Below are 25,573 nucleotides of genomic sequence, written 5' to 3' on the forward strand. Positions count from 1 at the left end.
TTCTTTATCGGGGGGACGGGGAGAGCGGGACCTTCGGCCCGGCGGGCAAGGCAGGCAGGAGCGCGTCCCGCCCGGGAGCGCTGCGTTTAACTGCAGGCGCGGGGGGGCCGGCCCGTGCCTCTGCTTGCAGCGCGGCAGGAGGGAGGCGCCCTCCCCGCCCGGCAGCATCCCGGGCACAGCCCCCGGTGCACCGGGGGTCCCCCGCCCGCCCCGTCGGGGGCGGCAGGAAGGCGGCCGGGTGGGTGAATGGGGGAGGGGGGCGCGCTGCTATTTTCAACCCGTCTCAAACCTAAATATAAAAGTCTCCAGAAAAAGCAGGCGGGGAGGGAAAGAGGCAGGGTCTCGGGAGGGGAGTGTGTGCTCCACATAGGTCATTTGGCCGACAGGGCGCGCTCCCCTCCCGGCCCGGCCTCGTCCCCGTCGGGGATCGGACCTTCTCCATCGCGGGGCCCTTTTGTGCCGGGAGGAGCCCTCCCCCCCCGCCCGCCCGCCCGCCCCCGAAGGCTTCCGCAGGGCTGCACATGAAGGGCTTAAAACAATACCGGGGACAATGGCCCCCCCGGGGGGCTCCCCTGTTCACCCGGCCGCGCCGGGCCGCCCCCGGGGGGCGGGAGGGCCATTCTTCCACAACCCCGCTCCCCTGGCGCCAGGGGACCGCCCGGCCCCTTTGATGCCGAAGTTTTTTACACCCAGAAAAATCCCATTGAGGCACCGGAGAAGGCGTGGGGGAGGGGCGCGGTGGGGGAGGGTCGCGGTGGGGGAGGGGGACCGTAGCAGATGGTAAAGTGCCTCCGACGGGACGGGCGGAGTTGGGGGGGGAAAGGGGTGGATGCGCTCCTCATTCCTAAGGGTGTGTGTGCGTGGAGGTAAATAGCGTAGTATTTAAATTAAAATAAATAATTAAGTGGTGGCTGCCCCCTCCCCCCCCGGCCCCTCCCCCCGGGGGCCGGGCCCTCCCGCATCACCACGTGGCTTCCTCCAGCAAACATTTTCACTCATTTTCCAGGTCGGTTTTATTTAGAGGCGGTGCCCGGCTGCCGAGAGGCGTCCGGTGACACTCCAGTGCCACTCCACCGACTTGGGGGCCCCCAGAGCCGGCGCCACCGCCTCCCTGCCCTCCGCCACCGCCCGCCGGAGCCGCCCGCCCCGCCGCCCCCTTCCCTGGGATCCCCCAACAGTCGCCGCACCCCTCTCCAAAGACAAATCCGTCAATCCAACAAAGCAAGCCAAACAAACAAAACCAAACAAAATAAAAAAGGAGGGGGCTTAAAAAAAAAGATCACCGAGCCCCCGCCCCCGCCGTGGGGTGGCAGAGCGCGGCCGCAGTCCGACGGTGCGGACGCACGGTGGAGCCCCCCCGGCAGCCGCGCTCCGAGTCCCGGCGCGCCGCCGCCCGCCCGCCGCCCCCCGCCGCCGCCCCGCCGGCAGCCACCATGAACAAGCTGTACATCGGGAACCTAAACGAGAACGTGACTCCGGCCGACTTGGAGAAAGTCTTCAACGACCACAAAATTTCCTTCAGCGGGCAGTTCCTGGTCAAGTCCGGCTATGCCTTTGTGGACTGCCCCGACGAGCAGTGGGCCATGAAAGCCATCGAAACTTTTTCGGGTAAGCGGCGTTCTCTGGCCCTCTCTCCCCAATCCGCTTTCACCTCCCCGGCGAACTGCGGGCACCCGCGGGTCTCAGCCCCCCGCCTGGGCCTCGCTCCCCGCACAACGGGGGGGGGGGGCCTCGTGCCCTCGCTCCCCGTCGGGGTTTGCAGCGCGGCGCGGCGGGGGCAGCCCCCGCTTTCCCTCCCAAGCGGTAGCGGCGAGCGGCGGGGGGCTGTGGAGCGGGGCCCCCCGCAGCCTCCTGCCCCGCGCCGGCCCCCCCGTCTCCGGGGGCACCCCCTGGGGCAGCCGCGGCGGGGGCAGCGCGGCGCCTGCCCCGGCGGGGCTCGGCGTGGGGGTCCCGTCGCGACACGGGCGGTGGGCTGGGACTTTGGCCATTTTGATTTGAAACTGGGTTTCCTGGGGCATGTGATGTGTGGAGTAGCGCGAAGGTCGCCATGCTGCTCGCAGACAGAAAAAAGCTCCCCGGGAAACAGATAATTTCTAAAATTTCCGAATGTTTCCCCATGCCCAGGGCTCCTCCCGCTAGGCTCTTCCCATCGCTGCTCCCCTCTTCCCCTCCCTCCCCCAAAATAAATAAATAAACGAACGGCAAAGAAAACCACCCCGTTTTCAAAGAGAAATCCATTTCTGCCGTGGAGTTAACATTTCTAGCCTTTAAATGGGGAGGAAGATTTCTGCCTAGAGGAGTTTTGGAGGGATCGAACATACGGAATTAAATACAGACGAAGATTTTTTTTCTCAAAATACTATTCTTCATTTTCTTTTGGTCAAAGCAGACCAGTATGAACTAAGGAATTAAATATTCCTAAGAAACATTGTCCAGACAGCTAACTCACCACTCCCTCCCACCGCTTCCCATTTGAAGCCAGTCTTGTATTTAATAAAATGCACTTGTGAAGAAATCAGAAAATGTATTTTTGTGTGCTTTGTAGTAATTCGATTTAAATCGAAAGTTTCGCATGATAGAATGTTATCCAAAGCTTTCTGACCCCTCCACCCAGATTATAAAAAACAGACACATTTTGTTTTTAGGGAAAGTGGAGCTTCATGGAAAACAGCTAGAGATTGAACATTCAGTACCTAAAAAGCAAAGGTAATACAGTGTTCTATTTTTTTTTCTGCTGGGGGGGGGGGGAAATCGTAAGATAAAGGAGGCAGAAAAAAATATATCCAAATATGTGCATGTGAAATTAGGTACGGTAGAGATTTTACTTTAGGTATGTCCCTAGTGAGATAAAAGGCAGTTTTGACGATGAGCATTTGATTTCTTATCTTTCTTTATTTTTTTTTTTAAAGAAAACTTTCTTTGTGATTAAGCTTTTTTGTTTGTTTTAAAAAATGGTTAAACAATTATCCAGCAACCCACCCAAGGTGATGAGTGACTGAGACGTTTTGGGTTGGGATTTTCAAACTTGTGGCACTGGAAGAATTTCCCAGCGTTGCTCTTGTCCTCCTCTGCAGAATGGGTGAAGTTTGTTGTTTTCTAACAGAATTGTAAAGTTTTTGATTGTTTTTCGTTTTAAAGCAAAATTTGCTGGGATTGATGGTGAAGACTTGAAAAGAAAAAATATGGGGTTTATTGCTCTTTGCCATGCTGGGGAGGGATTTAAACCCTGACGAGGGCAGGGTGCTGGCCTTAGCTTCTGGCTACTGTCAACTTTTCTTTTCGGGGCTGGAGCTGCATTTCTTCACGTTCTCGGTCTACCTGAGAAACGGCTTCATGGGCCTCTGGCCTTGCCTAGTCCAGCCTCTCCATGTTCTTGGCCCTTTGTTGTGTGCTCGGCTCATGTGCAGGATGCCAAGCCCTAGAGCAGCTCTGAAGAGCTCAGAAAGTAAGCTGCGGAGTGCTGGGGGTGCTCAGAGTTTGTTTTTGCGGGGGCCCCTCCATGGAGATGCTGCACCCCTCTCTGCTGGGCGAGTTCATCCCAAACCCCAGTAGTCCACGTTGGACCACGCAGCCCGATTCGCCCACGTGATGAGGCGGCTGCTTCAATGCCTGGGCACAGAAGGAGGTGGAAGAGCGAACTCTTCCTCCTGAAACTTGTGGGGCTCCCTCACCACTGAGAAACCCATCTTGGGACCCCATTTTGGGGTCCTAACCCCCTCAGGGGGCTGTAAAACTCTGCACTGATTCCTTCCTTGGAGGGGCCCCAGTGCCCCGTCAGTGGGACCATGAGTCCTGGAGGGCTGATCCCAAAGGCAAAAATCCATTTAACAATTTCCTCTCCAAAGTTTCTTTGCAGTGAGACCCACCTCGTGGAAGGATGATCGATATTGCTCGTTACAGCACTCAGAGACTTGCTGTGGCTTAAATATCAATGAATGCAGGGGTGTTATTGGAAAGCCAATTACCCTATGAAGGGTAACATAATGACACTCAGAAAAAAGCGGGGGGGGAGCGGCACAGAGGGTCGCTTTTTTTTTCTTTTTTTTTTCCCCTCCCTCTCCTAGTGCTGCTGGATAATCAATAGGTCGGGGGGAGTGGAGCAGATTTCAGGGTATTTCCCAGCTCCCTTCTTCCCCCTCTGACTTTTCCTAAGAGCACTCCGGGAGAAATTCAATGGAAATGTAAATATTTCTTTGGTGGCTGTAATTCAAAGAAATACTGGTTGAAACTTTACAATAGGTGGAAGCAAACGGAAGGTTAGTTAGCACGGTTTAATGAGAACCAGGAGAAATGCAATTCATTATATTTTGTTGCTAAATCCCGGGGTGGGGGGTGAGAGGGTGGCTTTTAATTTTAGCCCCATAGCCCCTGTCTGTTGCCTTTAAAGATACAGGAGACATTTTTTGTTGTTGACTTTCCTCATGTGCTTTGCTTGAAATAACTTCGTTAGCCCAGATTTGGTTGTTCCTTGCTCAGTGATTGCCTGCTGCAATGGAGCAGTTGCTACAGTTACTTTGTCTTAGTTTTGGGAGGCAAGTTTGTATTTCTGGGTCAGCAAAGGCAACTTTGGCAGCAGCTTGTAGACTTTGCTGGTTGTTTGCCCCCATCTTCGGTGGTGTGCGATGTTATGGCGTATTTTGCTATCCTCCCCCTCTGCTCCTCATTCTGGATGAAGGCTGAAATGATGGGATGGACTGCCTCTGTTTTGAAGTTGGTGGCTTCCCCCCCCCCTTTTTTTTTTTAAGACTGGATTTTCCAGTTTAAAGGCACATACGATATGGTTAATTAAGTATGAGCAGTGAGGACAAAATCAGATGGTTTTGGTGTGATCTGAAAAACTGCCCCCAGCCCCCAACCTGATATTATTTTTTCGAGTGTAAAAATGTGGGAAAACAAGTCATGATCTATGGTATGCTTCCCAGATAATTTATAAAAGAAGAGCTTGTCTTTGTGGTTGTTTTTTTTTTTTTCTTTGAAACTGCAAATACAAATGTTCAGGAAAACTGATTTGGGTGCTTTTAGAAATAAACGTGTTCAATGAAATTACATATTGTAAGGAAATCTTTCTTGCTGGTGTATTTCCTTCATTAAATTTTCTCCCATCCTTAACTGTATCGCAGAAATGAATTAAAGAATAGAGAATTTGTTAATATGGCATTAGAAAGAGTGACTGGTGTGTAGCTGCTCCAAAACTCACAGAAGAGTAAACTGGTTTATAGCTGTTTAATTACAGTAAATTCTTCAAATAACACTTAGAGCTGCAAATTATCCTAATGATCATAGGAAACCATTTTGAAGAAATACTTTAAAAGTATTACTGTATAAGAGAGCCATTGATGATAAACATAACATTTGATTAAAACCCCTCAATTTTAAAATTTGTTTAGACTTATTTTAAGTATCTTTTTGTTTTGGAGTTATTTTTCTGTAACTTTGCTGATGGAAAAACTTGGGGAAACCTAAGAATATTTTTTTAACCTGAAAATTTCTACATGTTTTATTCCTCAGAAGGTTAAACAATAAGTTTTAAGGGGGGAAAAAAGTTCAATTTTCCAACTCAAGATTAAAAATCAGTTTGGGGGGTTGGAGCTCCAAAACTGAAAAGACCTCAGTAGATAGTATTAGAACGAATGAATGAAGGAAGGAGGAGGGGCAAGGGGGGAAAAAAGTGAATCCATCAAGCAGACATTCCAAATATGAGGAATGTGGAAGTGAGTCGACCAGAGAGAATGAAACCAAGTAATTGGGGGAAAGAGGCAGTTTGGTTGATAACAGCCAGTAGACTTAAAACTAGAAGTTTTTGTGCAAGGTATTTTTATGTAGAGGTCATTCATAAACAACTCTTATTTAGAAGGGTCAGTGAGTTCCTGAGTAGAGGTGGGAATTATTAAATGTTGTTAATGACATGAAGATACAGTGTAGCACATGGAATCGGATGGAGAAATTTTAAAATTGCCGTTTTTTAAGTCTTTGTTTAAAATTAATGTTTTTGCACTGGAGAAATACTTTGTGTGTGCATAATCATACACTAAATTATTTGTAATGAAATATTTTAAAACTTGATAATAGCTACTATGTTTTCTTTGTATATATTAATCAGAAAATATGCCTTTTTCCCTCGTATCGTTTGGATTCTGTGGACAAAATGAACTGAAAAAAGTTTTTGGTAGTTTTTTCATGTAAAATAAAGACTGTTTGAATACTGAGACAAAAAAATCCCCTTAGGCCATTTCTAAGGGCATTCTCTTCCCCTTAAAACAGGTGTGCTTCACAAGTTATAGTATCGTTACAAAATTAGCAATACCCTTGTACACAGCAGTGTTTGAAAATTGAAACACAGGATGAACGCTTTTTTCTAAGGATGTTTAATGTGATTTGGTTTGTTACTACTTTTCTTGATTATGAAAAAGGGTAATAATACCGAGTTTCTCTATTTATTTTGAGTGCCCATCTTTGAGCTGAACTCTGCAATACTGAATTTACACTGCTCAGAACTGTGATCATTTTGAAATTAATATATTTTAATATTTTCCAGCTATAAAAAATAGAAATAATTTGTCATTCAATGATGGATTAATAATTTGTGAGCACATTTCATCAATTCAGTTTAAAACTGGGATAATTTGACTAATTTTAACAACTTGGGAGAACAACTATATTTAACAATTTGCAGTCTGAAGTTAAAGAAATGCCTTTACTTCCCATTTTCCAAGCTGGAGCAGTAACTGGGAAATAAGTACAAGAAACTGCAATTTAACCATAAATTTTGTAGCCTCAAGTTTTGAACCAATAGAAGATGGATTTTGTCCTGCTCAGATGCCTGCTTCAAGTGTGTGCTGATTTTTCAATTCAGAAGAAAAGAATTAATTTGTCAGAAAAAAAAAAATCACTGCATTGGTGGCAATTGCTAGGGCTCAATCTGCTTCTCCAGTTTAATCTGCTTCTGTCTTTGTCTTTTAGGTTAGAAAACAAGCAAACAAACCACAGAGATGTGGATAAGGGAAGTGGGGTTAAAGTACTCACTTTGAAAATTGAGACCTTTCATAATTAAAAATGTAGAAGATCTCTTCCCCCTCCCCCAGTCCAAGCCCCTAGAAATGTTAATGTTTTCCAGAGTTACCAGTAGGGTTTGGGAGAGTTCAGGAGGCTCAAGAGGCTGCTCAGGATGGCACAAGGTTAGCCCAGAAGTATGAAACTCCAGTCTGGGGCAGGAGGAAATGTCTCCAGCCCCTTTTCCTTCTGGAGATGGCATTACTGACTTGAGCACATGCCTTTCCTCTTGTTTCCAAATTTGCTGAATTTAGCAAATTTGGTATTTCTGCCTACTTCAATGCAGCCAGAAGGGATTTTTCCTGCTTCTCTTAATGATGCTACTGGTTTACAGCTTTCATGGCAGCTATAATACTCTAGAAATGGGGCCATACCTGTATGGCACAGGGAGAAGTGGGAACTTAAAGCAACTGCACAGAGAAGCACCTGGGGGATGCCAGTGTCTCCCCCTTCCCCAAAAGTGAGGAGGACAGCAGATGAGCAGGAGGAAACCCAAATAATTCAGGGGACCTAGAAATGGAGGCTGCAGGTTTCTTTTGAGGAAAAGGCATTTTTTTAGAAGTTGCAGAGACATTTCTGGGGTTTCACCAGAGAGGAAACTTTCAAAAGTTTTAGGTGAAAACTCCCATTTTCAGCATGCCTGAAGGCATTTAATAGGAGCTCACACCTTCACTTCAGCTAAATTGCCGAATCCTGAGCAGTGTTAATGCATGCAGCCAGCTGCATCTTTCAGTTTGTGTGTGAGGGGTTTCCCAACTGATGGTGCTGAGCCTTTGTGCACCTTTAAATTCTTATTGTGCCCAGTGTGAAGTACTCAAATGTTGTGGAAGAATCCTTCACTGAATACCTGCAGGTATTTAAAAACGCACTTGCTCAGGGAAGGAAAACAACCACAACAACATGCAGGAAAACAACTAGCATGGGAGAAAAATGCCTCAGAGATGGCGGTAATGTCCTGCAGCATTCTGCCTCCGCTTGGGATTGCTTTTACCTGCTCCACAAAGTGTTGCAGAGGCAGTTGTGGGATAGTCTGCTCAGTGGGAAAGTTTTTCACTTTTTTTTTTCCAAGAAGTTAGAAGCCCAGACCTGGGCCAGGGGTATGTTTTTCTCCTCTACAGTAATCTGTATGTGGTTTTATCCTGACTGCTTTCCCAGGTCAACTGGTCATTACCAGCACATGGGAATTTAGTTCAGAAATCTTTGCTGGACTTATACCTGACAATTGCCAGCTTATCCTAGATGTTGTGGGGTTGGGGAAAATTACAGAGGCCTCCTCTTTTCCTTGTTTCTGTAAGTGGTGCTGTGGGTGTGCATATGCCTCTCTTCTCTGTTGCGTGTTTTCTGTGATGTGCAAGCCATTCTGCCTTGAGCAGCTTTGAAACCTGTTTACCTGCAGACGGGGTGGCTGGGGGAAACACTGAGGTTGGCCTGGGATATCTCCTGGGTCCCTTCCCACCTGAGTTGTGCTGTGAACCTAGTGAAGATGTGTCAGACCAAAGCGGGCTGGAGGTTTTATACTGCTTGTGTATTGGTAATGCCCCTGGGAAACTGAAGTGTTTCTCTATTGGAAAGTTAGTGTCAGGTGTCGTTTTAAGCTGTTTTTCTTAAAACCAGAGTGTGTATTGTTCTGATTGAATAGCCTGCTGAACAGGAGTGGAAACCAATTTGCCATCTTTTTTATGTCCAGTGTCCATAGCACACTCTTGGAGATGCCGGAGAGGTCTTCGTGATCCTAAGTATAAGGATTAAAAAGAAAAAACATGCTTTAATTGAAACCTGTTCAGTTTTCTCTTCTGGACGGAGGCAGCAATGAATGGGGCTTTCTGCAAAGGGTCTTGAAAGGGTTGCAGCCCTCTTCTGGCTTGATGCCACCATGCTGACTCCTGCCAGCCCTTCCTGTAGGGGACACTGCACAACCTTTCCATATTTCCTGGGGTTTGGCTTCATTTTGAATGTTGTGCGTGACACTGGCATGCCCTTGACTTGTGGACAGGAGGTTTTACAGGGAGCGCGTGGTCTCTGTGGGTGGCTGCTGGCTCTCAGGAGCTGCAGGTTCTGTGCAGGAGCAGTTTCTGGAGCGGGACTCTACCAGACCGCGTTTCTGTAGTACTGTGGTTTCAAGGTGCCTGGGGTTATCCCAGTGGTCTGTGTGTGCCGTGGAGGGCTTCTGTGCTACTTGTGGTGCTTTTGGGAAACCATCGGCTACCACTCACCCTTCCCTGAACTATTGCCTCTGGTCAAGCCTTCTACAGCCCCTGCACTGGAGCTGCTCCCCAGCATGGCTAATAAACCTGAAGAGCAGAGGACACTTCATTGATTCTTGCTCAAAGTGGACCAGGACCTGGCAGAGCCTTGGCAGAGGGGGGCATTACTGAGGACAGGGCAAGAGCAGTCAGGAGGGCACTCTCAGGGCAGTAGCACAAGCACAAATGCACCCCCAGCCTGCTCTGACCTCCTGATGCCAAAGAGCAGGGGAGTGCAGCCTTCTCAGCAGAAAAAGAAATAATAAACAAACATAAAAATCTGTCCATCTGTTCCTCTCAGAGGAGCCCTTGTGATCCATCAGGAAATGGGTCATTTGTTTTATTGTTACTGACACTTGGGAGCTCTGACATGGTCAGACCTGAAACTTCACACTTTTCTGGCTACCTTAATTGTCTGGTCCTTATGCAGGAAAACAGTTTAAGGACATAAAATGTAATCCACCTGCATCTGCGGCAGAACTGGGTCCGCACTTTTTCAAGAGTAAAACACCACATTGAGTTTACTGTGCTATGAACACAGTATGACTGTAATAAAAGTAGCAGCAACCTCATGCACCAGGAACCACTCTGAGCTGACAAGGCTCCATGCAGAGCACAGCTAGATGCAAATCCTGCACCATCCAGGGGGTGCTGTGAAGTGTAAACAGCACTGGAGGTTACAGTGAAACTGATGTGCACAAAAAGGAGAAAGTTTGATTCTGATGCAGGTCCTGCAGCAGCTTCCTTTTACAAAGTAGAAAGTGTAGCCCTTAGGAGAGCAAACTCTTGTACTGGAGTATAAAATGGGAGGATGAGGATCTTGAGCCAAATAAAAGGAGATGGGAGAAAATGTACTCAGAGCCAGATTTTCCAAGTTGTACTTAATCATCTAAATAAAAGCTACGTTTTCAGATGTGATTAGCACCTGATATGCTGAGTACTTTTGAAAAATCTGACTGGTGTGGTTTCTTCTTATTTTATTATTGAGATTTTGATCCACTAGCTCTGCCAGATGATGCATAGGAGGTTTAAGCGGTCACTGTCCCACCAGGTCCTGTGTCTTCAGCCCCTGGTGCTGCCCCAAAGTATCTGAGGTGGGGGGTGAATGCCATCCATGCAGACTATCAAATCTAGAAAAGTTACTTGTCCCCCTGCTCTTGTGCTTCTAGCTGTGTTGAGAACCATTGCAAATAGTGCTTGTGCTGTGAAAGGCTTGTAAAACTGGGAATTTCAGTAGCATGGTTCCTTCTGGTGAGTGTGCATTGAAAATAAATCTGAATTTGTGGATTAAATGCGAAATAAGGGACACTAAGTTGTTGCACAGGGAGGTGGGGATGATTCTCCCGTCTAGCTCTCAATTTTCTCTGACGTGTCACCTACAAAGCATTGCCTTTACTTAAACTCTTTCATGAATCAAGGCTGTGGGATCAGACATTCTGAATATGTTGCATGCAGAGAACTACCTGCAGGTAAATGATAACTATATTGTAATATCACAAACAATAAGCAGCTTTTACCTGAGGTGCTGGGAAACACTGTATTCTCAACAGGAAAGCTAATGGGGTGGGATGACCTCTGCTGTTCTGCCTTATATCCAGGACTGTCAATCTTATCCAAATTATTCCTTGTTTAATATTGGTCATGTCCAAGCAGGCTTGATCACCAGAGTGGGTAGTAGTCGTGTGTACACACATTTATATAAATATACGTGAGAATGTATGTTTTCTTCGCTATGAAGACACTAGCTTGTGTTTTGTGATCTCCTGTGGTTCAAGCCTCTGGCATAAAAGTGTATACAAATTGGTCAAATGAGCAAAGAATAAAAGAAATTTGTGATCTCCACTATAATGAAGAAGATGTGGCTGCTATACTCTTTTTATGGAGTTGTTTGTTAGGGTGTAATTTCATGGAGAGCCATGAACCTCACATAAATTTTCTGCTTTTAGGCTCTTATTCACAAGTCTCCTAAGGACATGCTTTTAAACAGGGAAGTCATCTTTTTGAAGTTAATGGGGCTGCTTCTATGTTAAAATGAGGCATATGCTGAATTTGAGCCTAAGTATAGAACTTTATATGAACTTTATATAGTCATTGTTTAGCGTTCAGTTACAGCTGAACTAATAACAAATTTCTCTGACATCTGTAGCCTATTCTTGATTATGGCAAAGATGCAAAGTAGCTGTGACTTTTATATTTAATACTTTTTGTGGAGAGTGAATTTCTGCAATTTCTTTAAAACTATAGCTTGAATGAAGAGTTTGCATCAATGAGTTTTTATCTGTCTTGTGATATTGTTTCTGTGCCTTACTGGTTGCACATGCCTGGCGTGAATATTTGCACAGTGCAAATTTTATATTTAGTTTCCCCAAAGTTGTTCATGCAACTTTGAAACCTACTCTCTGCTGCTGTTTGTGCCAGTAAAACTTGACTTGTGAATGTTTATGGAAGGCAGACAGGAGAGAGGGCATGAACATGTCTGTGGGGAATTCACGTAGGAAAAAGTCCAGATCAGATATTCAGACAGCTTTGTGCTGGATTCCCCTAAGTGTGCAATGAATTTATTTGGTGTATGTGTCAGTTTGGCTTTTAATGTTGCCTATGCCAAAGTAGTACTGGTGGGCTTTAAATGGCTTTGCTTAGGCATCCCTGTAATAAGATGAATGGCAATCAAGTAGAAAAGCTTTATTTTTGCTGTTTTCAGCTCCTGCTCTGTCCTACCCAAGCTTCAGATTTTTCCTTTTCTCCTCTCAATCCTGACACTCTTGCTGTAAAAACAAAACAAACAGAAAAACAGCAGGACTAACAAATATAAGATGGCTTTCCCTATCTGGAAAGTTTACATTTCTTCTGCTGAATAAATTCTTCCAGCTTTGGGAGAAGGAAGAAGCCAGAGTGGTTTAACCACCCTGTTGTTTAACCTTCTCCCAAACCATTTAGATACCTAAGGAGGAACCACAGCAAGAAACCAGAACATGGCCACATACATGTAGACTCTGTGGGTGCCTCTGGCTTCTCTGTGAGTTTATTGGCATCTTTCCTCCTGCTCCCAAAGGGTGATTTTTGTGGGCTCTGCATGGGAAATCTTATTTTTTAGTGAGAACCCTAGATCATGTTTTCTTGGAAAAGTTTTGCTTTGCTCTCACCTCCTTTCTGAAGAGGAAATACAAGAGAAAGGGAGTGTGGCTTCAACCAGATTTGGTGAAGAATTCTCCTATTTAAAATTTATGTTGGAAATGCAGGAAAAGAAGTCCCACGTGTACTTTGTCATATCAGTTTTTCTTCTCTTTACCTTCCCTTAGAAAGAACAGAAGCATTTTGATTTCACTTGTCAGTGGAAAAAACATAATACTTTTAACCCAGCTCATGCTCAACTGTAGTCTTGGTACCAAACCTGCTCTCATATTTCTCTGTCTTCCTTGCTTGTCTGATCCCTGTACGCAGACCCATGAAAACTCGAAGGGGCTTTGGGAACTTCTCACAGGTCTGTGTCAAACTTCACTGTGATGTGATGGGGGATGTGATGAGGGATGCTCACAGCTGTTTTGCCCTCTACAGGCTGTTGGAGGTCTGAAAAAAACACACCACCTCATCAGCCAAACTGGGAGGACTGGCAGGCCTGAATATGGCATCGCAGGTTTTAACTTGAGTTTTGGTAAAAGATTCTCCACCCTTGAGTTAGGTTCATAAGATAGCATAATCTGTGTTGTAACTTCTGGATTCTCACTAGACTCCCTTGACAAGTTCACTTTGATCTTTGAGATCTTGTCTGTATGCAGTCATTACACTAGTTTAACCTGATTTAGCTTGAAAACAGATTCAGTGCCATTGGCACAGAGCCATGCATGGAGACTCTTATTGATTTTTGTTGCAGCTTTCTCTGACAAATCTGTACCTGCCAGCATGAGGGATACAGAACTGTGCCCCCCTCAGGGAGTATGGCGAAGCGAAACATCAGCTACTGCTGTACTGCCACAACCCTCAAACCTGCACACGCCTGTGCTGCCTTTTCTTCCTCGTGGCACAGACCTCCATCAGAAGTACCCCCAAGTTCTCATGCAGTTTTGCTTCCTCTTCCTTTCTTGCAAGGTACTGGTGTGTGCTTAAGCATCTGAAGTTGTGAGGAGCCTGAATCTTTGCAGCTTCCCTTAGTTGCAAAAAAATAGCTCGAAGTACTCTGAGCCTGCAGTAAGATCTCCAGTAACAGACCAATACCCCACTGTCCTTGGTGGACTGGGAAGCACAGGAAAAAAAAAAATGGCCCTGGCCACTTTCTCTGAGCAAAACTATATGAAACTGGAGTGACAACTGTCAATCACCTGGTAAAGATGCTTAAATATAAAGAAATTAAAATGGTCTGAGACCCACCATAGAGCATGTATTGATGGGGTTTGGGGTTCCCACTGACATCAGCTGCATGGGGGCTACCCTTGGCTGCACTGCAATGTTTGTACTCAAATTGAAGCAGCCCCAAGCCCACAGCACCATTAGAGCCACTGGAAACCAGTTAGAAATGCATCCTGGGAACTGGAGGAGGGCAGATGTGCCCTCTTGTGGCGAAGAGAAGTAGATGACACCCAGTTGAAACCTTGGCCCTAGCACACCAATGAAGGTGGCATTAAAGGGAAAGGGGTTGGTGTGACCATGCTGTAGGTTTCACACCATCTGAGCTTTTAACTTATGCATTGTCAGATTTGAGGGGGATAGCAGGAAACATGGTAGGCTGACACGTGTTGTGTTGGTGGCTTGAGTCAGAGCTCCTGGAGGCACGTGGTTGACTGAGAATCCACGCTTAGTATCTTTTCTGTTCAAAATCAGTCATAGTGGGTAAAGAGAGATGGTCTGAAATGTGGTGTGAAACTGCAGGTCTCAAAAAAAAAAAAAAGGCAGCATATACTTTACCTCTTGTGTGCTTTTATTTTTATTTAGGTGAAGTTGGAAGTGCTTGCTTCAACATTTTGAGGGCATGCAGATGATACCACATGTCCCCTTGCCCTGCTGCTTTGGCAGATGTTGTATTCTACTGTTCTCCAAAGTAATGGTCTCAGAAGTGCTTTGAGATTCACAGATGAAAAATGAGTTGTGGAACAAGACACACTTTCTGTCTCCTCCCCCATATGTAATATCTGCAAGACAATATGCCTTTAAGCATTGTATATATTGGCGTGCTTGTAGCCCAGCTAGTTCTTGATTGATGCCAGTACGAGCTCAAGGGCCAGATTTGATTAAGGTTAGATTGAGATTTGCAGTTTTATATTTTCTTAAGGGATGAAAATCTCTCAACTTGTTTCACTGGCTGCTCAGTGAAGTGGGACTGAGCAGAGCCATGGTTGGAGTCTGCTGGGAAGGAACTAATGTATTATCCTCTGCCTGTTTGTCAGAGGCAGCATGTCCTGGTCAGTTTTGGAGCTGGGTTGCCAGTTGTGGGGGCTTACAAAATTTAGCTGGGTTTGGCTTTGGGTCATGTTCATAGCATCAGAAAGAGCTTTTCAATAAATGGCAACTTGCCAGCAAATTAGAATTGGAAGATAATGGATGCATTGTATAAAACTCATCCATCTTTCCTCTATTACTTACTGTTAAACTTGTCCTGTCTGCAGATACTTGATGTATTGATTTAGCAAGGACTAACCCCAGAAGTCTGGGGGATGATTAGAGTCTTCCTCTGGGTGTGCAGAATATAAAGGTTTTTGAGATTTCTTGCATCTTTTGAAGCATGAGGTGTTGACTCCTCTCGAAGGTTGACACTTAGCTGAGTGGACATGGCATGTGCTTCGTGCCAACACCATCTACCTGGGATCAGTGGGGAAAATGGAAAGGTAGCACAGCAACTTTGTAGAGGAGGGAATTTAAGAGTGTTTTTTTCCAGCACTGGGCATCAACCAATTCTTCCCCTGCCTGAGATTCAGCAGTTCTTTAAAAAACAGGAATGAGTTCTTTTGGTCTTTCAGAGGGTTGTTCGTGGACAACTTCTCATTCTCAGCAGCTCTCTGAAAAATCTTGTCAATTATTAGGTATGATTCTTTGTGTACAAAGCAGTTCCAAAAAAGAGCTAATGGGGTGAAACCAATTAAACAGATTTATTAGTCCAGGATCAAATTCTGTTTGCCGAGATGATTGGTGGAAAGGTTTATCATGTTCTGCTTGCTTGTCAGAGATAACTACTAACCAGGGCAAGTTGGTCTGTATGATATTCGTGCATGGAGGATGCATATGCATTTCTCCAAAATCCCATGGCAGGTTCACTTCTGTGTTCCTACAAGAAGCTGAATGCCTTTGTTGACTTCCTAAAAGCATGATCTCAGAGGGGTGTTTTGGATCATTTCTCTTGGCCTCATTAGCAAATCTTCAAGGGATGAGCCAGGTTTTCTCTCTGCCTTTTATTTTTTTTTTGCTACTGCTGTTTTAATGTTGTCATATATTTGCATATTTCTTTCTCAACCTCCTCTTCCTTTTATTCCACCCCCAAATCTCTCTCTCTAGGTAGCCACCCTGCAGCTCTGGCCTTGCTCTTGCACACACAGCTGGAACTCTCATCTCCTGCCTTAGCTGGGATCCCCAGCTAACAGCAACCACTGGCTTCAGAGTTTTTGCCACCATGTGGTTTGTGGATACGTTATTGCTTTGTGAGGTTTTAGGGTATGAGGACAAGCAAGTCACTGGAGTTGGAAAGAAGCAAGATAGTGGCTCAGAATAACACAAGATGGTTTTAGAAAAAAGGGTGTGATAAGAGATGTGTGTATCGTGATGAAGGATGTTGCAGTGAGTGAAGTTTGCTTCACTGATTACATTAAACTAAGGTCTGGGAGAAGGTGTTGGAGACATGGAGATGGTTTTCCTTTTGCTCTATGGATGTGTGTATAACTGTGCCTCACCTGTCCAACTTCACAGTCCAGGTCATGGTCCAAGTCCACCTCAGTTAGCAACTCCAGCAGTGAAGCCAGGCTTTGAATGAAGGGGCACAAATGTGCACACGGGAACCCTAGCGACGCTGCTACTGGGAGATCCGTGGTGGAGAGCAGCACAGCCAGGAGAGGGCAGTGATGACCTTAACTCTGGCAGAAAAATTCAGCGCTGTGGAAAAAATGCCCTTAATTTGGGGGTCTCCCAACACTTGTCTCCCCCCCACACTCCAATCCAGATCTGCATTTTTTTTTTTAGCTCATGTGCTTCAGTTTAATACACTTAATGTTTCATCTTGATGTTAATGCACTAAACAAATACAGTGCCTCTTAATCTCAGAGCTCTGAATTTAGGCTTTTCGCAAGCTCAAGGGAGGACTTTCCTCTGGTTCTTTCCCATGCCCACATTCCTACCAAATCACAGAGGCTATGAAAATTAAACCTGGACCTCCTGCACCTCTGAGAGGTTTAGATTCAGAAAAAAAAAATCAAATATCTGCCTCTGGGTAAGTATGTCTCAAACTTTAGTGATTCTGCTTCCAAGTAAGGAATTATGATCTCTAGGCTTGCTTCAGCATCATCTGGTGAGTTTTTCCTCTTGCCTTGCTGATGCGTGCCTTGTCTCTCTGGGAAGTCCATGTGTCAGTGGGTTTAATAGTACAAGAACTGACTGGCATGTGGGGAAGCTGAGAGCCATGTTGGATTGGAGGGCGAAGCAAAAGATAACAGGCAAATTGGCTGAAGCCTGGAGGCCGATCCCACCTGAGTGGGTGGACAGCTCCCGTGGTGCCATGTTGTGCTCAAAGGCATGATAGAGACCTGCTGTGGTCTTTGAGCAGTTACCTCCTTTTCTGCGCTTTTGTTTCCTTGTCAGTGAAGTGAGTGTAGGGATGTTTGTCTGACAACTACAACTTTTCTCTGAGTCCCTTGGCAACATTTTTGCCTTAGCAACCACATTTTCCTATTTAAAAATGTTTAAAATGTTAAAAAAAAAAACAACAACAACACATTAAGCACAGGATTAAGTGTTTTCCTGAATCAAAACTTAACTAGATAAATGAAATGCTGTTAATTGAATCAGGGATGCACTGTGTTTTCAACCCCCAAATTTGCATAACATTTCCATTTGATTGAAAAGCCCTCATTAATGTTGTTCAGTTCTAGTAGGTTCTCCCAGTGTCTCTGTCTTTGGCCATTCTCTTGCCTTTAGGAGTTCCAGAAATGGTTTCAGTGGGAGATGGTCACGCTTGGTTGGTGTTCAGGGCTGTGAAGAGCCTGGAGCCTGGCTATACTTTGCTGGAATTACTCGGTCCCTCAGTGCTATTGTGCCCTTAGTCACCTTGGCTTTGAGAAATATGTGGTGAGGTATAGAGAAGATCCAGGAGACATCAGATGTAAGGGAGATGCTGTAGCCAGTATCACACAGAAGCCATGTCTGTTGCATGTGCAGCTCTGGTGTGTCTGTGTAGCTCGACCCACCATTACTGACACTTTAATACAAACAGAGGGTGGAGAGAGCATCAGGTACCATGGCAGGGGGGTGAGAACTAGATGATCTTTACGGTTCCTTCCAACCTAAACCATTCTATGGAAAGCAGCTTTCCTGGGTGTTCACTGCCATACTGGTCAGGTGCCACCTCCAAGTGCTTGTCCCAAGACAGCCCTGTGCTTCAGTGTGACCTGCCGCAGACCACGCGCTAGTACCCACCTCGTCAGTGCATGGCATCAGCATGACAGGGCTCCTCCATACACTCCCCACACCAAACCCTCCAGCTGCCTCCTGCAATGCTCAGGGCTAAATCACATTGGAAATCAATCCAAATCCCTAAGTAGTGTCCCTGTCTGCAGCGCGAAGTTCCATGTGCTGTGAGGGGGGGAAAGAGGTGCGTCTGCAGGTTCAGGTGGGGAGATGAGGGTGTTATTCTAACCTCTGCTGCTGACCTGCACAGTGGCTGTGTGGGTGCAGTGATGCTCCTCTCCAAACATCCAGCTCTTCCCCCTTGAGGGAGAGACTGTCTGCTTCATCTTGGTTGGAGCATGTGGTCAAAAGTTTTTTGGGAGGAGGCAGAAGCAAGTCTCACTGCAGCTCCTTGCAGAAAATACATGCACCTGTGCTGGCAACGCAGCAAGGAGCAGCTCTGCCCCTGAAAGCATCCCCATGAAAATACCCCACAAAGCTCATGCAAAAGTGAAGGGAAACTTTGAGCAAGAAAAGATTGTACCAATTCTGCTGTGCCATCGCTTGCAGCAGCCAGCCCCATCCTCCTGCTGGCGCCCAGCCAGGCTGCCTGCTTGTAACTAGCTGGTGCCCTTTTCTTGGGTCACTGCCACTAGTGCCGTGCCAGTCCACTCCAGGGGAATTGCAAGCAAATTCTTAATTAAGTGGGAGGCTCTGGCCACCCTCTTGAATGCCAAGGGAGATCCCGACAGCTGAATCTGCACTGGGATATTTCCCAGTGAAATTTAAAAACAAACAAACCCATCTAATTTTGGATTGTTAACAATGATTCTGCCTGCGGTGTGATCAGGGTTTTCTGTGAAGGACACAGCGGATACCAGCACTGTGTGCTGAGTGGGATGTGCTGCCCATAGTAGAGATGCTGTGTGACTCAGAGTGCAGCTGCTGCTGTGGCACTGACAGCCAGCAATGCTGTGTGAGTAAGGAGGGCTTTGGGTGTGTTAAAAACAGAGCGTGGTTTCCACCTGGTTTCAGGACTGTCAGAGAACAGCAGTGGGTATTTTCTGAATGAACAGAGCTCTTGTTTTGCTGCCTCTTCTTCAAAAAAATGATCTCTGCATTAGTTTGTCCATTCTGGAAAAGAGGTTGCTGCTGATCCACTTTGTTCTTGAACCATGCAGTCTGTCCAGGTGCTGTATTGATAGGCACAGTATGAGAGGGCAAAAAAATCTCCGTGGTACTGAATATTTCAGGATAGTCCGTACCTTTTCTGGACACTCCAGGTTGCTTCAGGACTCTTTGCTCCATCTCTTTGCTTTTGCCCCCCTGTGAGGTTTAATCTGGTAGTGTGTTCAGCTCTTGAGAGGGAGACAGTTGAAGGAAAAACCCAGGGAAGACTTTGACAGAGTACATCATGATGTCCAGGAGTCACAAATACTAACCCAACTCCATAATATGGAGCCATCTTAGCCTCCTCTTACAGCCTGGTTGCATCAGGGTGGGTTTTTATTTTTCCAGTGAGCCCTATCCACAGCTCAGGAGGATTTGTGGAAAGCATCAAGCTTTTCTGTTTGTGATTTCAAAGATCTTGGTCTGCCTCCTGATTCCTCGAGAGAGCCAGGATGTCTGTACTGGGCTGCCAGGCAGCTTTGCAGGTTTTTGAGGGCTGAAGAACCGACATAGTTGAATGCTAAAATCCCATTATCACAAATAGCAATATAGGCATGAAGCAGGAGGACGGTGACACTGGGATCCGTTCCTGGGACTCACATTTCCTCTCCCCTTAGAGCCCTACAGCTGTTCGCCCTCCTCTTTCCTTTCCCCATTTTTTCCCTTTTCCTTTTTTATTTAATTATTATTTTTATTATTTAAAAAGCTACCAGCGCACGGACAGGAACTGGCCAGACTTGCAAATAGACATTTTTACCAGGTGGTTTGCTCTGCATCAGATCACCCCAAAGGTTTTGGATGTTCCTGCTTTTGGCATAAGGCAAGCAGCACAGCTGGAGGCCGTGGGGACCTCCTGCCATCTCATGCCAGGTTTATCGGGTGATTCCTGCCTGAGGGATGCAAGCACAGGTGGTGCTACATCTTTGTGTTGTACAGAGCCCCTGAGCCAGTCCCAGCTTGCAGCTGAGGTTGCATGCACTGAGTTAGATAGCTGTGCAGAGGGAGGAGCTCCCTGGGTTTGGCACGTTATGAATAAAAAGCTGGGAATCACCGACAAGCAGAGTTATTTATTTGGAGTAAAGCTTAGCACAGGGCAGAGGTTGGAGGGAGCAGAACCAGGCTGTTGCATTCAATGTTCTGAAGAGTGACATTCACAACAGGGTTCAACATACAGTGGGACCTGCTTATAGTAAAGCAAATAAGATGGATTTATTTATTCATGACTTCCTCTGTAATTCTAACCACAGCTACTGCCGAGGGCTTGGAAGGAGCCAAATCCGAGCAGGAGCGGCTCTTCAGACAGGGTGATTTCCACCTGCTGCAGGGAGAGTCCATATCGAGCCAGAACCTCAGATCTGAGTGAAAGGCGGATGGATGCAGTCCCATTTCCACCTGCCTCAGCACAGGATGGGCACTGCAGCACTGATGCCACAAATATTCAGGGTGCTGGCTCCTTGGATGGACATCTCTGCAGTTCTCAGTGCAGGAGAGCATGTGGGCTCACAGGAACCTGCTTTGTGTTTTGCAGCTCTGTCAGTTGGGCTGATAAAACTCATCTCTCTATCCAAGCATGCCCTTGCTGGGATTTAATATTTGTATAATATTATATTTATATATATATAAAATAATAATATTATATATAATATATATAATTGCATATTATTATATAATATTATTTGTATAATATTTAATAATTAACAAAAGATTCTTTTCTCTCCATGGTGCATTTGATTCTGGTCACAAATACGAAGAACGCATGCTCTGCCTGTGCAAATGCTTGTAGGTAGCTAGGTGGAGAAGTTTCTGTGGCAGGGGTGGATGGTTGGAAATGTAGCTTCTCTGTCAGTTCAAATTCTTTTGTCCCTCACTGGACTGTGACATTCTTTGCATTCTGAATTTCTTAATCTCTTTCCTATTCATTCTGGGATGTAGATGAGCATGTAAACAAGAGATCTGATTTCTTAGTGTCTCTACGGTCCCCTTTTTTCCTGCACCCCTCTGCTATACCTTGAATTTTAAGGGTTTGGGTTATCTGTTCATGTCTCCCCCCCCCCCCCCCCAGTTTGCATCCATAGTAGCAACAAAATTTGGTGTTTCAGAGCCTTGCTGATGTTTGAGCTGATGAGAGTGCTGATTATTTATGTATTTATTTCTGTGCTTCATTAGGGCTTTCAGACAGCAGAGCAATCCCACATCTTTCTGGATATTCCATCCCTCCAGTATGAATCTAAATGACTTTGGGAAACATCCAAAGTTGATTTGTTTGAAACCAACCAAACCAGCCCTTTCAGGCATTTTGATATGTGTGAATTTGAATCTGCAGCGTAGATCGGAGGATGAGCTCAAGACAGATGCTTTTACCTGACAGGATAAAGGCGCTTATGAGGAATCTTTACCTGCGTGCCTAAATAATACTGGTTGCTTTTGACCTTTTCATGCTGAGACCAATTTATTCTCATTGACGAATGAGCTGGGCCACCTTCTGAAGTTGTGTAATTAGAAGAAAAAAACCCTAGAATCTCATTTTCTCTCCTTTTTTGGACTATTTCACACATTCACAAATACTTTGGATTTGAAGTTTGGGTCCGTGATGAGCTTGTCCAAGTGTATTTACCCAAAAATAGTGCTGCCAGTGCTGAGCTGCCTGTGATGGTCATGCCATTTAATCTCCCTTTTCTTTAGGGATCTTAAAGTTCCATGTTCTGCTGAGCAACTTGACTGGGTATAGGGGTAGAGACTTTCTCCCACTGCACTTAGACGCTCATTTCAGATTGGGCCTTTAAATTAGATGCTGAACTTTTAGAGGGCTAAAAAGTCAATCCCACAGGGTGTTTTGCAGCAACATAAGCAGGAGGCCAGCAGACATTTGCACCCTTAACTCAACTCTGCTTGGACCAAAGCTAGCCGTGTTTGTGCATTTGCCCTCACAAAGCTTCATCCTCCAAGGGTGTAAGCAGCACTGGGCACCTAAGGGTGTTACTGCTGTGAGATGAATGTCTCACTGGGTGTTGTGAATTAGGAAATCGAGGAGGCTCATCTGAGTGCTCTCCACTTCCCTTTGCTTGTGCACAACGTGTTTTCTTCTCCTGTGGGCTACCAACACTGTAGAAGGTGGCAAAACCATATGGTGGAAATATCACAATGGTGAAGAAAAAAAAAACACATTTCCTGGCATTTACTGTTAGCAAGGGCTCTTGGGGTACCAGCAGCAGCAGTTTGTGTGCTGGGGCTGGAGTGTCCAGAAGGGCTCACAGCTGCCCTCAGCTGTCTGTGGCAGCTGCTGGGTGAGGAGTGGGTGGCAGGCAGCAGCACCTACAGGGTAAATTTGACATCAGAATTAAAAAAAAAAAAAAAAGTTTCTACTTTGGGAAAAGTTAGGTTAGGAAGAGCCAAAAATTTGAGTGAAGTGGCCTGAGACTAACTCGGATGCTGGAGCTGAGTTTCCAGATGCCATGGCCATGCCCTGGAAGCTCCCTCCCAGCATTTTCTGACATCCCCAGAGTCTCCCCTTCATGGCCTGGATTTGTCTCCAGTGTGGGGGGCAGGTTAAATGAATGCATGGTTCCCTTTTTGCTTTCTAATCATTGTAATTAATCTGTCAAATCTATGCATTTCTAGCTATGCCCTTGTTATGGCTACAGTCAGTGCAGAAGGGTTGGGTGGATTTTGGCATCTTCTTCTCAGTAGAAGCTCACAGCATATATCTAGCACCTACCAGGCAGTAAAGCAGGGTGTAATTAACCAAACACCATCAGAAACCCTGGAAGCATGTGGGAATGCAAAGCTTGATTAAATACATCAATGAGGAGCAGTTCAATGTGAGATGGATGAATTTCTGACACCAAATCTGGTTTTAATTGCTTTTCATTTATTTCAGGAGCCGGAAAATTCAAATCAGAAACATCCCACCCCAGCTGCGATGGGAGGTAAGAGGGGCAAGCGGGGAGAACAGCACAAGGACTTGCCGCTAAGAATTTTAGAGCAAATTTAAGGCGTAATTCCCCCACAGGTTTCTGTACTTGGGATTAAAGCTGATTCATCCTTTTCTTTGTTTTTATCTGGGTCTAATTATACTGGATCCTTGTGTCCACATCACTTGTTCCTCTTCTGCTACAAGAGTAAATTCAACTGGTATAAGCAATGTAAGCTACATCAACAAAATCCCCATTTATAATACTGTTATATGATTTATCTATTGTAGGAACAAAATGGATCCTTTCTTCCAGCCAGCTGCTGGGACTTTTCCCTGACTCTTTTTTCTTCCTCTCTGCTCCCCACAGCTGGTTCTGAGGCCCGTTGACCCATTATCCTGGGGCAGACAGGACCTTTTGTTTCTCAAATTGCTTATACTATCTTAATGTTTAGAACTGTCTTTATTGATTGATTGTATTTCCTGAGTCTATCCTGACTGTCCCCATGTAATGTGATTTTTTTCTCTGTTTTCCAGGTCCTAGATGGTTTGCTAGCCCAGTATGGCACTGTAGAAAACTGTGAACAAGGTAATGCTGCAAAAAGAAGCCAACTTGGTGTTACTTAGGTATTTTCTGTCCTGCCTGTTTGGGGCAGGAGGATGGAGAGGACAGACACGTGCTTTTTGTTTGTCAGCTGTATCCCTGGCTAAAGGTGTCAGGAGGTCTCAGCCTGGTCACTGGGTCCTTTAGTTGTTGTTGTTATCACTCTCAACCACTAAGAGGCAAGTCCAGCAGAGGCTGTGGGTAGTGCACATGGGTCTCCCTCGCAGGTTACTGGCCAGCATCATTCTGCACCCTTGGGCCCCCCTTCAGTGAGCCACAAAGGCTGCACAAATGTGGGCCATCAGCAGCTCCTCCAGGGAAGGTTCAGGATCCTCTGGAGGCTGGTGAAGGGACTACTGTCTGTGCTTAGCAGATCTTATCTCAGTCTCTAATGGTAATCAGTTGAGACAGGAGCTTAAATATTGCCCCAGAGATGCTTAATGTGTGTAGAGTTACCATAACCCTCCTAGATATAGAAAGGAGGGCTGGGGGGTGCAGCTTAGACAATCCCTGGGTTCCAGCAAGGGGTGGCAGGAGGATGGATGGAGCTGGCTTTGGCATCTTTGCTGCTTCAGTGCAGAGAGCAAGGACAGCCTGAAAAAGAGGAGGCTGAGGGAAGACCTCATCACAGTCTGCAGCTTCCTCTCGAGGGGGAGTGGAGGGGCAGGCGCCGATCTATTCTCTTTAGTCACCAGCGATAGGACCCGCGGGAATGGTGTCAAGCTGTGACAGGGGAGGTTCAGGCTGGGTATCAGAAAGAGGTTCTTCACCGAGAGGGTGGTCATGCACTGGAACAGGCTGCCCAGGGATGCAGTCATGGCACCAAGCCTGTCAGAGTTTAAGAAGCATTTGGACTGTGCTCTTAGTCATATGGTCTGAATTTTTGGGTAGACCTGTGTGGAGCCAGGAGTTGGACTTGATGATCCTTGTGGGTCCCTTCCGACTCGGGGTATTCAATGATTCTATGACATACTGGTATCCTTTTAATAGAGCAGGAGGGGCTGTGCTGCCTGGGACAGTGTCCGTGGACGTTGTCAGTAGTACCAGTATGGCTCAAAACCTTGGACGATCTTCTCCTTTGCAGGAGAAAAATTTGTACACGTTCCTCACTGGGCTGGGACAGGACAGACCCTGGCCATCCTGAACATGGTGTCTCTGCTTTCCAGGTGTGCTTGGCCTGAGATGCTTGCATTGGCTCTAATTTCTGCTTCTTTTACTTGCAGTAAACACAGACAGCGAGACTGCCGTTGTTAACGTCACCTATGCAAACCGGGAGCAGACCAGGCAGTAAGTGCCCTGTAGCCCACCCAAGCAGCACAAGGCTGCCCTTACGTGGCATGCTGCTGTGGCTTTGTACCCTTTCCTATGTGCAGAAAATAGGATTTTCAGTGCTGGGAGTCACATTAACCCAGAATTCATAAACTTGGGGTAAAAATACGGCAAATCTTTGAGAAACACCCCGTTCCCTGATCTGATTTCTTTTTATTTGCCTTCAGATTAAAGCCCTTTAGAAGACATCCAAGTTGTTAGGCTTTTTTTTCCTGCAGTTCAAAGAGTAAAAACAAACAACCTTTTTTCAAGGAAAACACAGATTTTCTTGTATTCAAACGATTTAAGGAATTGTGGCTCCAGAAAAAAGTAATACTGAGGCCGAATATCATAGAAACTGGTAGGTTCCTGGGTGTGAGGCAACATGCATCCTCTCTGGCTAATGGTTGTGTCACTGGGAGACTTTCAACTCTAATCCTTATCCTGCCTGGGGAAGATTAGGCTTTACACTAAATGCAAATGGAAAATTAGTTGGGTTTTCACCGCTGTGTTTATTTCACTTTCCTCTTGCTCTGATGAAGGGCTCTGGAAAGCTGTAAAAGTGATGGAATCAGCACTTTCCTCGGAGGACAGCCAGGAGGAGCTAATTGATAGATTTTTATCCAGGAAGGTTTACGTCACTGAGTTGGGCATGTCTCAATTGTGGCCACTGTGGTCATGCCACAGTCCCCAGGGACATTGTGTGTGGTC

At 45.9% G+C, this 25,573-nt stretch overlaps 1 protein-coding gene across 1 annotated transcript in view; it reads left to right on the forward strand.

Moving 5' to 3' along the window:
• The first annotated feature begins 960 nt into the window (after positions 1-960).
• IGF2BP1 (insulin like growth factor 2 mRNA binding protein 1) overlaps positions 961-25,573 on the forward strand; it is a 39,086-nt gene continuing 14,473 nt past the window's right edge. The window contains exons 1-5 of the mRNA XM_013200209.3: positions 961-1,608; positions 2,646-2,706; positions 22,918-22,966; positions 23,488-23,539; positions 24,778-24,841. Coding sequence (XP_013055663.1) covers positions 1,434-1,608; positions 2,646-2,706; positions 22,918-22,966; positions 23,488-23,539; positions 24,778-24,841 — 401 coding nt within the window. The 5' untranslated portion in view covers positions 961-1,433. The remainder of the gene's footprint in view (positions 1,609-2,645; positions 2,707-22,917; positions 22,967-23,487; positions 23,540-24,777; positions 24,842-25,573) is intronic.

Source organism: Anser cygnoides, chromosome 22, assembly GCF_040182565.1.
Source record: "Anser cygnoides isolate HZ-2024a breed goose chromosome 22, Taihu_goose_T2T_genome, whole genome shotgun sequence".
Lineage (NCBI taxonomy): Eukaryota > Metazoa > Chordata > Aves > Anseriformes > Anatidae > Anser > Anser cygnoides.